The sequence below is a fragment of the Amia ocellicauda genome, chromosome 21, assembly GCF_036373705.1.
Source record: "Amia ocellicauda isolate fAmiCal2 chromosome 21, fAmiCal2.hap1, whole genome shotgun sequence".
NCBI lineage: Eukaryota > Metazoa > Chordata > Actinopteri > Amiiformes > Amiidae > Amia > Amia ocellicauda.
The window spans coordinates 2,131,210-2,147,389 of NC_089870.1; the positions used below are offsets into that span (position 1 = coordinate 2,131,210).

The 16,180-nt window shown below is 41.9% G+C and overlaps 1 protein-coding gene across 2 annotated transcripts in view; it reads right to left on the reverse strand.

Moving 5' to 3' along the window:
* Nucleotides 1-3,554: 3,554 nt before the first annotated feature.
* Nucleotides 3,555-16,180, reverse strand: part of LOC136716739 (tau-tubulin kinase 2) — an 81,507-nt gene continuing 68,881 nt past the window's right edge. Inside the window, exons 14-16 of one of the 2 annotated variants that reach the window (XM_066694096.1) lie at nucleotides 10,983-11,237; nucleotides 8,120-9,048; nucleotides 3,555-7,474 (exon numbers count right to left, since the gene is read on the reverse strand). In XM_066694096.1, the coding sequence (XP_066550193.1) occupies nucleotides 7,024-7,474; nucleotides 8,120-9,048; nucleotides 10,983-11,237 (1,635 nt within the window). In that variant the 3' untranslated portion in view covers nucleotides 3,555-7,023. The remainder of the gene's footprint in view (nucleotides 7,475-8,119; nucleotides 9,049-10,982; nucleotides 11,238-16,180) is intronic. The other variant, XM_066694097.1, reaches the window with a different exon arrangement.

The window sequence follows — 16,180 nt, forward strand, 5'->3', positions numbered from 1 at the left end:
AGGGGTGAATACTTCCTATAGCCACTATATTATACTTAGTCCATTTTGATTTTACCAATTTATTCTGAGGCCTTTAAATATACCTTAATGCATTAGTAACCAAATCCTGTTTTTGCTACTGTAGGAGGGGAAGACAATTTTCCATACATTAACATTAACCTGGATTAAAACTATGTAAATACCTTTTGGCGCATAAAACCATGTGAAAAGCCAGTATAATGTTTTATATAAACTGTACAATGTTTTATATTAATAATAGTATGCAGACCGGGCAAATTAGATAATCGTGTTAGCGACAGTTGTTCAGGGCATTCCTCTCTACACTTTGACTTCTGTTTATTATAATAAGAGATCGCCCAAACAGATAAATAGCCTACAGTTGCCAGTTTGCTTAGTATCTGTTCGTAGATTTGTTGTTTCTCCAGACAGGCAGGTCTTTGATAATGACTGATTGACAGTTGCTAATGATGACCTCTCCCAGTACATCAAAGAAAGCCGTCTTGTTTTCGCATCCCACACCTCCTCCAGGAAGACAACCACAAACATTACAAGGGCCAGAGACCTGACATGTGACTGACCCTGCCCACAGAACCACATGTCATGCATTGTATAAAAGTTGTTATAATGTGTTGTTCAGAGAGGCTCCGCTCAGGTGGAGAGCTTCCATGTCGGGGCCTTCCAGGCTGGGCATGTTAAATAAATACATTATCTTCTGTGCTTCAAGACTATAATTCTTTACTGGGTTCTTCAACATGTATCCAATCCTTTACCTTGTACCATTTGAATACAGAATTGTATATACTGTACACACAAACAAAACATATAGGTTGTGTTGGAACTTAATTCAAGAAAGAGCGGGTTTGTTATTTTTTGTCTGCATGCTGAATGAATATTTTATTTATAACCAGTTTATAAAAATAAAATACAAAATAATTTGAAAACAAAACATAAAACACTGTACAAGGCATTGATATGGTACAAATTAAAGAAACATAAATAATTACAGCTTGTATGTACAATGCAGTTCTTTCGCTAGGTACATTCTTTTTTTCCTATACATTGTTACATGACCGAAAGAAGCGTTGCTGAAGACATACATTTAATGGTGTGGAAATAACAGATGAATTTAACACTTTTTTTTTTAGAGCTTTCCATGTACAAACTGGATCAATTGCACAGGCCTTTGCAATTGCAATTGCACACAGCAAAGGATGAAAAATAAATCAGTACCTCTCAGGCAGACACACAAACTGTACCAAAAGCTGTGGAGTAAACTAGAGAATGTCTACATTATATATTTTAGTCAATTTGGTATTTCAGTAAGCTAGAGGTGAGAAAATCGCAGTGTCCACAATGTAGCCTTTTTTTGTCCATGTATGTGATTGATTGAGTTATACTCTAGAGGCTGTCTAGTGAAAGAGCAGTGGCTATGAATGCATTGATTACTAAGACAGTTGTTTTTTTTTGGTTATTTTTTTATTTTATTTTTATTTTGTATTCATAGATTTTTAGTACAAACTCCCACATGCACTGGTGGGCTTTGCGAATAGACATGCCACAAAGAGAGCAACATAAACCCTATCTAGTTCTCTCTAGAATAAATAAAACTAAAAATATCTTCAGAGTGTGGTTAACTAGATAAGGTACACAGCAGAAGAAAATAAAATGGAAGTCTGGCAATAAAGTAAAAACATTACTTTCAACAAATAATTAATTTAATTTAACTTTCTTCTCTCACCATTGCACAGGTTATTGATCATTTATTCTTCTTATTTTTCTTATTATAAATACTTAAGATTATTATTATGATTATAACTTTTTACAGTATATATTAAAAGTTCTGAGCAGCTACACTTAAGGTTAGTTTGCTGGCTTGTGAATGTTTGAAATAAAAATGGTACACTACACCTGCTTCTGATGCATCCCATCTCATTGTTGAGCACTGGGTTACACTATACTGTAGATGTTAGGTGTATGCAGTGCCCATTGTGGATACTGTTCAAGTACCAAAACACTGAAAATACCTTTGAAGGTTTTACATTATCTACACACTTAACAAGAATGTGGACCAGGGTTCAAGCATAGTGCAATGTTGATCTGCAGAAGAGTTGGTTCATTATCAATGTGTTTAACAAGGGGAGGGGGGGGGGGTGAATAGTATCTGGGATCAGTTGATGGGTTTTCGAGCATTATTATAAGAGTAGCAAACATGCACGATAGCCTTTCCTGGACATTTTCCTAAATATGGAGGTAAAGCTGCATTCAAATAAAATAAAATAACAATGAAATTCAGCTTTTGAAAATAGTAATAGCTTGAGTTATTTTGACAGATTGTAAAAGGTTCTTTGAGCTGTACTGATCAAGCCATCCATCCCCACTATGATGTATGCATTTTCAGGAAACACTTTTACATGATCAACCTAACATTACACTAACAAACTTGTTCAACTCAATTAGACTGAGCAATTTAGACTGAGCTACACAATCACTCCATTATGCAGACATAACAGATCAAATGTTCTATAGATCAAGGTGTTCTTCTTTTGCAAATATGCAAAGGAGATGGCAACTGAAATAGTCTGTGGTAAGAAGTGTATCAGAACACTCGTTTAGGCTGACCAGTAATATGTTTTTGGATGTTGATCTCAGAAACACAAAATGTAAGGGTTTTTAAAAGTTTACTGCAACTAAAGGAAGCCCCAAACTACACAAACCAGGCACATTTACCATAATACATTAATCTGCTTCCTATTTTTTTTACTGTGCTTCAAATGGATTCAAACTTCAGAGGCAAAACAATCTACATTTAAATTAAGAAACTAAGAGATTGACAAAAAATCTGGTAAAGGCAGTACAAATCAAAACAGAAAGTAAAGGGCCCTGTAGTAGTGTAGTTCATTAAGTAATTTCAACAAAAAAATATGGATTTCACTTCTTAAAATAAACAATCAAATAGCTGAATATCAATACTCTCGTTTTTGTAAATTACTAGAGCAATGCATTTCTCTCAATACTATGCAGGCCATGTTAGAAGCAGTGATGAATACTCAAATGTTTAATTAAACAATGTACGTGCTTTCCCAAACTTAATTTTCACCCCAAATCCATCATTCTGCAAGGGAAAACTTGCAGGCCTTTGACAAGTCTGAATACTTCACATTTACAAGTCTTAAAACGTCACATTTACAACACCAGCTTCATTAAACCAACTGACTTTCATACCTTTATACAGTCTGTAGCCATTAGTGTCACATATGCAGAAAACTTCCACATTCAGCCAGGTTTAAAATAGTGAAATTAAGGGGATCTTGTGAAATAAAAACAAAAACACAAAATCAATCAATAAATGTTGGCACAGCTGTAACATATTAAATTAGCTAAAAGATTACTGTATACAGTTCCAGTAATTATTCACTCCTGTGCTAGACTGTTGCAGGGAAAATCACCCCATAGAATTGTGATCCATACCTACAAATAATTATTGGAAGATGTCAACTCCACCTCAGCCTATATATATATATATATATATATATATATATATATATATATATATATATATATATTATATATATACACACACAGAGAGGAATAATATATAATCTACAATCTGTACAGTGAGCTATTCTGGAAACAAATACAATGACAGGGCTGGCATTTCTGAAGAACTCTGGTTGGAAGTCAGATCAAAGAAAGAGTGCTGCAAGCAGACAGAGGACAGTTCAAGTTTGAGGCTTTGATATATGGTAACAAGATAAGCAAACCGCTTGCTTGTTCATAAAAGCCTCACAAAGTTCTCCTTAAAAATTGGTTTCCTTTTTTAAAGATAGGGTGGGGGGGCTCAGTACTGTCCTCATTTTAGGGTAGAGAAGATAGTTTTAGTCTTAATCTAACATTTAATTTGATTAGAAAACATTGCTTCAAAAATCCTTCACAGTGCAACAAACTAGATCTTGTCCATCTTTACATTTGGCTTCATAATACAAGTGCATCAGTGGACAATGCTCATATATATCTCTTAGGCCAGAAGCCCCATATCCCTGCTTTGAAAGGGAACAACAATGTAAGGTATTTAGCTCAACACACCAGACAGCTTCATAAAAATAAAATAACAATAAAATAATACATAATAAATAAATGAAGCTAGAAAAGCCCACATTGATCAGAGGCACATGAATTTATGAAATAAAATAAAATCATCATAATACTACATCTGAGATATCTACAGCGTTTGTCCTTCTTGGATTACAATCTTCTGAGAAATGACGGACTGATGAATACTTGTACGTTGATTACTTTTCGTAGTGCATGCAAATAGTATTGATATGACCTATATTACAGTATCTTACAAGTTCAAAGGAAATGAAAGCATTATGGTTATAGTATTTCAGTACATGGGAATGGTGATGTTTGTATTTAGTAACTTTCTGAAGTGCCTAAGATGCTGGACTTTATGGCTATTGTGTTATATTAAACCAAAAAATAAAATTGAAAACAAGTTAAAAGATAAATATTATGAACCGCTGCAGTGTTTAATGCACCTCCTCTGATACTCCTTAAACTGTATAGCGATTTCCCAAAAGGAAGAATATAGTGGATATGATTAGTGTGTAGTGCACTGAAATGCATTTAGTTTTTTCCAAAAGCACATCAAGTTAAGAATCTTCAACATACCTAAATATGCCCCTTGTAGTTGTAAAATTATCACTTCAAGTTTCATGTAAAATTTAAAAATTCCTTTCCACTAAAGATGGAGTAGATTTCATCTTTGGTGCAAGGATCTTAAATTCAGTTATTTTGACCACTTCGAAAACTTAGGCTTTTTCCAAAGCAGTTCACATACCAAAGGGAATCAAACTGGTTATGCGTAGTTGCACATTATATACATTACATACTAACAAATATCGTTAGTGCAAATTATTGAAACTAAAGAGCATTTTGCTGGGTACATGAGTGCCCACACAAGCTCATCATCCTACCCAGACAATAACAATTATATTTAAAAATAGAAAGAAAAATCTGATTATTCCATCAGATATTATAACCAGTTGGATACCCTTCTGTTAGTGGCAAATGCTCACAGTATGGAAACATCTAACACATGGATTCAAAGGGGCTCTTTTTCACAGGATGGAGGCAGGCAGCACTTCTCTGAGCCCTACCTGAGAGTGCCGTTTGGGAGAGTTTTTGAGGATGGCTCATTGTGAAGAAGCTATGACAAGAGGTTAGTAAGGGACACTGTATTAAGGACAAGGAGTAGTTGGCAATTCCAGGTTCTTCCGAACAAGTGATGATGATCTAAGCAGCGCTCTGTTTTTAACCCCCTTTATTTAGTCCACTGTATCTATGCTTGTGTTCTGTGAAGATATATAATTTTAATAAGGCAGCATGACCTGTTACAAGAGAATGAGAAACTTATTGATGGGGAATCTGAAGCGCACACAATAGAAAAAGGTTCTATGCATTCAATAAATACATGAATAAATAATAAATAACAATAAATAAATAAATATGTCAATTAAATAAATCTACCTCCACAATGTGGAAAACGAATGCAGATGTTTAGTGTGATTATCTGGATACACACAGGTGCATTGCCTGTGTCCTATATTCCTGTTAACCGCACTATGGATACAGTGAAAAAGAGCGAACCGTGGAGAGCGGAAAGTAGAGGGGCTCAGAAATTAAACTGGAGTGCGGACACAGTTCACGTGGGAGCCTGAAGTGAATCATGGCATACCCGACCCCCTCCTGCTCAATGCAGTGTGTGTACTTTACACTGCTGGTGTAGCCCAGTTCTACAGAACCAGAAGATAAATCTGGTATGAGAATTAAGAATTAAGTTAAATAGACTGGTGTAAACTGTTACATCCCCCCCTATGCACAGTGGCATTTGAAAGGCTGCTCTGTGTGTGTTCTTCAAGTTATAACACAGACATCAGGAATTATTGCGTTTGGTAAGAGGCGTACCGAGTATTATCCAACGGCATGTGGCTGCAGAGGGCTAGGAATGCTAAAGTTGAAGGTTAGATAGAGTGCAGTAAGAGGGTTACAGAGGAGGAAAATGCAACTCTGTAAAATAGGAGGAGAAACAGGAATGTGGTTTGGCATTGATGGTAAAACTGCAAATCCTGTTATTCCTGTCAATGCATGGTGTTCCAAATCCTTACATCATTACATTACTTGTCTAGCATTTTTCTAAACTGAGCATCTCTTGATGCATTGATCAACAGATTTCTCTCCCTTTCTCTCCTTGGACAATCCAGTCTACCTCCATTCTGGAAACCCTCAGTCACAGGACCATGTCTGCTTTACCACTGGTAGAATTCCAAGTAAAAAGGTACAGGACTGAAATTCACCACAAGATCTACATAATTGTATGTGTGTGTTTCTTTTGGAAGATAACGTGCATATTTTTGTCCTTCCAGATCATGTAAATTGTTTTCTTAATCTGAAGAAAAAATTAATTAACTTCTCACTCATACATTCCTGCTGTTTTCATCTCTTTTCTTCCTAAACCAAAACTTCAGAGGTCTAAATTCTCAATGTGGAATACTCTAAAGTAAACTGCTTTATAATAGTTTTCGTTAAACCAAATATGCATTCCTAATTAATAATCCAGGTTTATTTTAACATTTATTGTATGTGCCGCCAAAAACACAGCTCTTGTGTGTGTGTGTGTATATATATATATATATATATATATATATATATACACACACACACACACACATACAGCTCTGGAAAAATCTATGTTAAGTGGTCTCAATTTTTTCCAGAGCTGTATACACACACACACAAACATATATAAAAAGGGAAAAGAGCAGAAATGTGGGGTGATCTACATAAGAACATTTTGGGTTTCTTTTTATCGTCCTTTTGTCTTTTTTCTTACGTGACTGTAAATGCATTTTTTATTTATTTTTTTATCTGCAGGAGGAATGTGCTAGTGCTCCTGTGTGCTGGAGCAGAATGCTAGCAATCAAAACTCTGTGGGTGCAGGGATGCCTTGGTGTGTCCCCATCACTATCTGCTGAGTTTACTGGAGCACTTGCCCTCTCGGCTGCAGGCCTTGCCCCGGGGGGAGTGGAAGGAGCCGGAGCGAGCCTGTCGGCTGCAGCAGGTCTCCTGGGGGTAGGCGCGACGGGGCGGTGGAGAGCCGGAGAAGCTGGGAGGCGACCGGCTGCGACCTAGGCCCCCTCCACTTCTGTGTTCGTGGCGGGAAGGGGAGGAGCTGACAGAGCGCTGCAGGGAAGAGGAGCTACGGGGGGAGGCAGAGGCGCTGCGGTGGGGGGCAGAGGGGCTGCCTGGCGGGATCCTGGCACAGCGTGGTGAGCCCGGGCTTCCCTTGCCCTGGACTGAGCCCCGCATTTTGGGGCCGCAGCTACCGCCACCCCCGCTCTGCATAATGTGGGCCAAGCAGGAGAACAGGTCCGAGTCGCTGCTGCTGCTTGCACGGATCCGGTATCGTCGCAACCTGCAAAGACGAACACTCACTCAACAGCCTACTCTCACAGCTGGATCTGAAGAACATGCAGAAAAAAATGAATAGTTGTATGATTCATGTCCAGTATACCCCAGAAAATAGGCTTTTGTATTCAGTGGTGGCAATTTCATACTGGACATACAATTTCATAATGTTTCCTTTTCTGTTTAAATCAGTAGAAATACTGCACTACACCTTAGTTAATACTGCACTTAAACCTGCAATAGTGTGCAATGCTGCATATGTCAAGCTTTTAAGTGGAGTTTGAATCTACAAAGTCTTTGTGCTTTTATAAAATGTAAACAGTCTGTAGCTTGTAAAACCCTATGTGGATAATACTGCAATGCAATAGAAATCTAATACGTAATAGAAATCTTATTCACAGTAGGTAAACACTAAACAAGAGTTTACAAAAGTAACTAACAATGTTCATTGGTAAATTTCATTAAATTAAAACAACACACAATAAAGGGGCAGAGGGAGCTTCATTGGTAACAATGCGCGACATGCAAATTACCTGAAAACACAATAGATGTCATCCAGACTACAAACCCTATTAAGTCGCTTCTTCTCTCCAATCCATGTTAACAGATCCCCAAGATTATTAGAGTAAGTACTGCAGACTCTTGGTCTTACCTGCCATCCACAGCTGGTCGGCTGGGGGGCTTCCCCGGTGGGGGGCGTGGGAAGAACTGTCCAGTCGGTGGATCAGAGACAGGGATGGACACAGGAGCCGGGACGGGTCGGGGGATCTTGCTTTTGCGGGACAGCGGACCAGAGGAGGAGGAGAGTGAGAGGGGATCCTCACCCTGCCGGTCTGAGCGGGAGCCCAGGCACGACTCATCATCCTGGGAACGGTCGGAGGCCGAGGAAGCCTCCCCACGCAGTCCTGTCGGAGGGCGCTTGTCTGAGACAGGGTGGGTGGGGTCGGAGTGGTGCGCCTTCTTCTGCAGAAGCTTCTCCTTGGCCGAGCCGGGGGGGGGCGAGTCCAACAGCCCTGGCTCCAGCACTGGGATGCGGCTCAGCCTTCGTGTTGGGTTCTTCCTGGGGAGCGGGGTGGAAGCCATCACAGTTTCACCATTCCCAGGTGGGATCTGAACCTTGTCTTCCAGGGGGCGGCCGTGTGGCTCTGTGGAGTGATCGGGGGATCCAGAATTGCCCTCTGGGTCTTTGAGTTCAGGGAAGGTGCCGCCACCACTTCCGCCCAAGCTTTCAGCGCTGGGGGAAAGGTTGCCATTGGCAAGCACGGGGCTCTTCTGCAGGCTTGGCGATTGGCGTGGGGACACCTGGCTCGGCACAGGGCTGGGTGGATTCTGCCCCGCCTCCCCGTTGGCCAGCTTTTCTGCCAGTGAGTCCGTGGGGGTGGCAGCCTTGGAGAGAGCCCTTTCCTCAGGCCCATCACACCCAGAAATACCTTGCTCTCCTGCCTGCTCCTGCGGTGAGTACATGTCTGCTGTGATGTCCATGGGCTGGCAGTCTCCCTCCCGTCTCTCCAGCAAGAGGCACTGTGGAGCGCTGTCAGAGGCAGACTGAGAGGACAGCACCGAGGGCCGGGGAGCAGTCAGCTTCACAAGACAGAAAGTATAATAAATAAATAAATTATAAAATAAAAAAAATACAATAAAAATCCACTGCACTAGTGGAGGAGTCCTGGTTAGAAATGCTTTTGCATAGATTGTATACCCCTCCCACCTCCCAACTGAACTTAATCTCTTGTTCTCTTCCTCACAATGATCTCCATGCCTTGGCTCTTGAATGTCCCTGACAACTATAACCATACCACAACCCACTTCATTTAATTTTGATATTTGAGGAACGGAGATATACAATCTCCACTTTGATCGCCAGGTTTTGCGCCATTTCTTCTGTATTAACACCTGGTCCTGCAGAAGAACAGGATGATCTTATTGGTTATATTTTTCATTACCACTGTTTCAAAGGTGGTATTTAAGTCACTGATACAAATCTAGGACCAGGAGTCAACATCAATGGCTTTGATTGTTATTTACTATAACATACATACATAAGAACTTCTGAAAAGTGTTTTTTCCCCAAAAGACTTCAGGATTGATCAGAAATAGATTCAGACAATGTTGATAATCAGGAAGAGGGGGAGCTTGGCCTTACAGAATTGACAGCTGTGGATAACATTTACACACATCATGCGGATTCCAAGAGAAAGCAGGCAGGGGATGAGATCCAGATGCCAGAACACACATGCTAAACCTACTACCTAGAGAGGAACACATGCCCTGGATAATAAAAGGCCACCGACAAGATTACCAAACAGTCGCTTACAAGGCAAATGCAACAGAGAAACTGAATGAATCAGTACACTGACAACTGGATTTCTGTCCTAAACACCTGCCAAAAAAGCTGAAAATACCAAGCAAAAGCTAAACCTTGCCAACAGTCAAACATGTCAGACACTACAATGAGACAAGATACAGAGCAAAGACAGACTGGGTAGAACAAACAAATCAAGTCATCTCATCACAAGTGTTACAGTAAACAGAAATGTGTTTAAGCATGTTATGCTTTAAAATGCAGTCACCAAGATGAAAATATTCAAATGTAACTTGATCTCTTTAACAGACATGCTTTTGGGAAGCTTAATGATCTTATTGATCCTTCTTTTTTACCTCAGGGAGACTGCTGTCGTAACCAATGCCTGACAGAGGGGATACTATACTTTGTAACCTGTTTTAGGCCTGCAAAAGAGTTAAGTGCAGTACAGAACAGAAGAATCCAGTAGGTTTTGAAAAGTGGAGTTTTAAAACAATGATCTTAGTCAACCCTGATTCTCAACCCTGGTCCTGGGTACAACCTGTATCTTCAGGTCTAGATTAGCCCTAAATTACTCAACTGAACCCTTAATTTAACTAAAGGTTGGACCTTTTAGTTATTGTCTGCTGTTAAAAAGCTGAGATTTCAATAAAGAAAGCAAGCGCTCTGCTGGAACATAAACCCAGCAGACAAAGGGGCTACCCCAGGACTGATCAGGAGTCAGTGGTTCCTGGTAGAGCCCAGTGTCTGTGGTTTTTAACTCCAGACCCATTATTTCCTACTTACCTGATTGATCTGCGTTGTTTAAGAGTTGAAAACAACTGAACAGTTTGAAATGGGACAACCATGAGTTGAATTAAGGGTTCAATCAAGAGCTCAGCAGCAACCAAAGCCAGCAGAGATGGGGGTGCTTCTGGACCAGGACTGGCAGCCACTGATCTAAGTTGTGCCTCACCTGTAATCAGAGTGTATTTCTATTTGCATAAGGTTGCTTGTGCTTCAGTGAGAGAAGGCACCTGGAACTGACATCCATAGGCTAAAAGAGTGTCGCGATCTGCCAGTAGACCAGTTGAACTTGAAGCCGTAGTCTTAGCGACTCAAAACATTGAGGACGAAAGGAAAAAAATAGGCAGATGGGGGGGGGGGGGAGTGCCCTTGGTGGGGGAGATGGGGAGGTGGAAAGGGGGGGTGGGGGAGGGGGTTGGATATTCACCTGCTGGAGCTGGGCTCGGGAGATGCGAATGACTGAGGGGTACTTGGCCCCCCCAGGGACGGCAGGCAGCTTCCGGTGGCCAGGCGAGCGGGTGAGGACGGCGGGGTGATCAGCTGACTGGCTCCGTCTCAGGCCGGGCGCTCGCTGGTGCAGGGGGTCCGAGAGAGTGGAGAGGAGAGCTAGCGGGCTCGGGGAACGGAGAAGGGGGCTGGTGATCCGGCAGGGCTCGGGAAGTGAAGGAGGAGAGGTGGGGAGCTGTGAGAACATGAGGAGGGGAGGGTTGGTTTGTGGGTGGAGGAGGAGAGGCATGAGAAGGCTGATCACAAGCTTTGCACTTCTGGCTGGCTTTCAAAATAGAGAAGCAAATGGAAAAGGCAACATCTGGGTGATAACAAAACTTGATCTGCACAGTGGTCTGGGTTAGAGCACATAGCATCTTGAGCTTATACAGACATGTTCAAGATGTTGGCTAAGAAATAAAGAAAAGAACATGGGAGGGAGGAGATACGAAGCAAATAAAATGGTCAATATGTGGTTCAATATGGGTTATCTTTTGAGATAACTGCACTGCCCAAGGTTTAGCACGAAACTGCACACAGACTGCGCTTTCGGTTGGCTGTCTATATACACTGATACACCTGCCTAATATTGTGAAGGTCCAAAAAAAGCCCTGACCCGTCAAGGCATGGACTCCACTAGACCTCTGATGGTGTGCTGTGGTATCTGGCACCAAGACGTTAGCAGCAGATCCTTTAAGTCCTGTAAGTTGCGAGGTGGGGCCTCCATGGATTGGACTTGTTTGTCCAGCACATCCCACAGATGCTCGATTGGATTAAGATCTGGGCAATTTGGAGGCCAAGTCAACACCTTGAACTCGTGATTCATCAGACCAGGCCACCTTCTTCCATTGCTCCGTGGTCCAGTTCTGATGCTCACGTGCCCATTGTAGGTGCTTTCGGCAGTGGACAGGGGTCAGCATGGGCACCCTGACTGGTCTGTGGCTACGCAGCCCCATACGCAACAAACTGCGATGCACTGTGTGTTCTGACACCTTCCTATCAGAACCAGCATTAACTCTTTCAGCAATATGAGCTACAGTAGCTTGTCTGTTGGATCGGACCACACGGGCCAGCCTTCGCTCCCCACGTGCATCAATGAGCCTTGGCCGCCCATGACCCTGTGGCCGGTTCACTGCTTTTCCTTCCTTGGACCACTTTTGATAGGTACTGACCACTGCAGACTGGGAACATCCCACAAGAGCTGCAGTTTTGGGGATGCTCTGACCCAGTCGTCTAGCCATCACAATTTGGTCCTTGTAGAAGTCGCTCAGATCCTTACACTTGCCCATTTTTCCTGCTTCTAACACATCAACTTTGAGGACAAAATGTTCACTTGCTGCCTAATATATCCCACCCACTGACAGGTGCCATTAAAACAAGATTATCAGTGTAATTCACTTCACCTGTCAGTGGTCCTAAAGTTATGGCTGATCGATATACACACACACACACATACATACATATATATACATATATACATATATATATATATATACATACATATATACATATATATATATATATATATATATATATATATACACGCATATATACATATATATATATACATATATATATATATATATATATATATATACACACACACACATATATATATGTATATATGTGTGTGTGTGTGTGTGTATATATATACACTCACCTAAAGGATTATTAGGAACACCATACTAATACTGTGTTTGACCCCCTTTCGCCTTCAGAACTGCCTTAATTCTACGTGGCATTGATTCAACAAGGTGCTGAAAGCATTCTTTAGAAATGTTGGCCCATATTGATAGGATAGCATCTTGCAGTTGATGGAGATTTGTGGGATGCACATCCAGGGCACGAAGCTCCCGTTCCACCACATCCCAAAGATGCTCTATTGGGTTGAGATCTGGTGACTGTGGGGGCCAGTTTAGTACAGTGAACTCATTGTCATGTTCAAGAAACCAATTTGAAATGATTCGACCTTTGTGACATGCTGCATTATCCTGCTGGAAGTAGCCATCAGAGGATGGGTACATGGTGGTCATAAAGGGATGGACATGGTCAGAAACAATGCTCAGGTAGGCCGTGGCATTTAAACGATGCCCAATTGGCACTAAGGGGCCTAAAGTGTGCCAAGAAAACATCCCCCACACCATTACACCACCACCACCAGCCTGCACAGTGGTAACAAGGCATGATGGATCCATGTTCTCATTCTGTTTACGCCAAATTCTGACTCTACCATCTGAATGTCTCAACAGAAATCGAGACTCATCAGACCAGGCAACATTTTTCCAGTCTTCAACTGTCCAATTTTGGTGAACTTGTGCAAATTGTAGCCTCTTTTTCCTATTTGTAGTGGAGATGAGTGGTACCCGGTGGGGTCTTCTGCTGTTGTAGCCCATCCGCCTCAAGGTTGTACGTGTTGTGGCTTCACAAATGCTTTGCTGCATACCTCGGTTGTAACGAGTGGTTATTTCAGTCAAAGTTGCTCTTCTATCAGCTTGAATCAGTCGGCCCATTCTCCTCTGACCTCTAGCATCAACAAGGCATTTTCGCCCACAGGACTGCTGCATACTGGATGTTTTTCCCTTTTCACACCATTCTTTGTAATCCCTAGAAATGGTTGTGCGTGAACCGGCCCGTCTGGCACCAACAACCATGCCACGCTCAAAATTGCTTAAATCACCTTTCTTTCCCATTCAGACATTCAGTTTGGAGTTCAGGAGATTGTCTTGACCAGGACCACACCCCTAAATGCATTGAAGCAACTGCCATGTGATTGGTTGGTTAGATAATTGCATTAATGAGAAATTTAACAGGTGTTCCTAATAATCCTTTAGGTATATATATATATATATATATATACACACACACGCACGCACGCACGCACGCACTACCGGTCAAAAGTTTAAGAACACCTCCATTTATCTAAAAAAAAAAAAAAAACAATTACACAGTTTAATGTCTCAATGTACTCTGAAATTAAAGCATAAAACAAATAAACAATTGTAGATAAAAAAGAAATCCCTTAACCCCTTAAGCTGACAAACCCCTCTGGTACACTTAAAAGGGCACTAAATCCGTGTGCTTCTCTTTAATCCCATGTGTACTCTTAACTGTTGTGTTGTTTGCCAAGTGTTTGGTATCCCATGAAAGCTGAGACTCAGCTTTCTAATGATATGAAGCGTTCTATGATGTGAAAAAATTGTTTTTTAATGTGGGGGATACTGAGTAGGAATAGAAAATCTCATATTCTGGAACCAGACAACGAATTTACATAATTGGATCTGAACTTCTCTGTGTTTGATAAACATCAAACAATATATACTGGATGAATCTGATGGAAACTGAGTGATCTGTGACCATCTGAATAATTTTTTTACCTCTGTCAGTTTACTACTTACCTTTGTACCATTTCAGGTTATTCACTGGACTTGAACTGCTTACATTTCAATAAAAACTGGAAAAATGTGGGTGTTCTAAAACATTTGACTGGTAGTATATGTATTTATAATATAATATATCCACCCACTGAGTCGCTACAGTAAAATCTGTATTGTGTATGTAAATACTTATTTTACAACTAGACCATGCTGTGCAGTGCATGTCCCAGTCCTCCGGCTGCGCCTCAGTTTTGGTTTATTACACAGATATACTTACTCTAGTCGTTTTTAATATATTCTGATATATATATTGACTGCTAGACGAGTTGGTGTGGTAGTTTTGCCTTTCAGGTCTTTTCTTCCACATCGAGAGCGCATGGAGTGGCAGTAAATCCGAGGTCAAGAGACCTCGCCTGCATGAGGTGCTCCTCCGCCGGCTTTGATGTAGTAGTGGCTGTACTTTCAAAGGCCCCATTTGAACCACTACAATCGGTTGACCAGCTAGTGTCATTGAAGAACATGTTTTTGCTGGCAACCATGTCTTATAAACCAGTGAGCGAGCGTGTACATGCTCCATGTGTCCATTTTGCGGGAGATGGCTTCAGGGTTATGCTCTGCCTCTCGCACTGGATTGTGGACACTATTACCATGGGCTACGAGTTGACTGGGGCCCCGGTGCCTGAACAATTGGTGGCACACTTGACTTGAGGCATAGCCACATCGTGGGCCCATTTTCAAGGCATTCCCCTGGCAGACATTTGTGTGGCCGGGAACTGGGCCTCGCCACACATCTTTGTTCGGTTCTACAGGCTGGATGTGAACCCGGCGCTGGCTTCACTTCCTGGCAACTACCTCGGATGGAGTGATGTTGAACTGTTTCCCTTCCTATGCCTTCCATTCAAGCACCTGGGTGAGATTCTCCTGGTACCCTGTACCCCACTATGCATATGGTTCTTAGACAGCAGGTCTGCCTTAGCTGTGCTAGTGCTAGTACACGCTGCTGCTGCTGCTACTTCCAGCGGAGGGCAATCGAGCTGGTTCGTCACCCCACTGTGTATATAGTTAATTTCACCATAGTAGAGCTTGTTGGCTAGTAGAGCTAGTAGAGCAAGTGGCATGCTCCTGTGTTGCGCAGAGGGTGCATGCGGTGGTTCCTGCACCCAGCAGTGTATATAGCTAGTTTGTTTTACAGTACAGTAGAGCTTGTCCGCTTTGCACACCATTCTTAAATTACTGTTCATGGTGTAGCATGATTGCGGTCTTCGCTTCCAGGGCTGCCTAGATATGGCCCCAAGGGGTCTCTGCAGTCTCTATCGAGACTTGGTTCAGTGAGGCCCCCCTAGCAGGTACGGCTCGGGGCAGGCTCCCTTACAAGCTCATTGCCACCTCCCTTGCGACGGTTTGCTTATACTGTAACCCCTCTCCCATGGGCAGTGCTTCTGCCTTGAAAGATAACGATAGGTTGTGAATGCAAACCTGGTTATCTGAAAAAGGAAGCACTGCCCAAGGGTTGCAAGGTCACGCGGGAATCTAAGTCTCCCAGCAAAGAAGAAGTTCCTGTGTGCGCATCACCATATACAAACAGGAAGCAGGAAGGGACCTGTTTGAGTGACCGACACAGGGGCCAATAGGTAGCTTTGATAGAAAGATGTTCTGATGATGTTCCAATGTAAACAAGGTAAAACCCCTCCCCTTCCTTTCTCAGACAACTGGGGTTGCATTCGCAACCTAACCTATCATTCGGTTTCATTACATTTTAAAATGG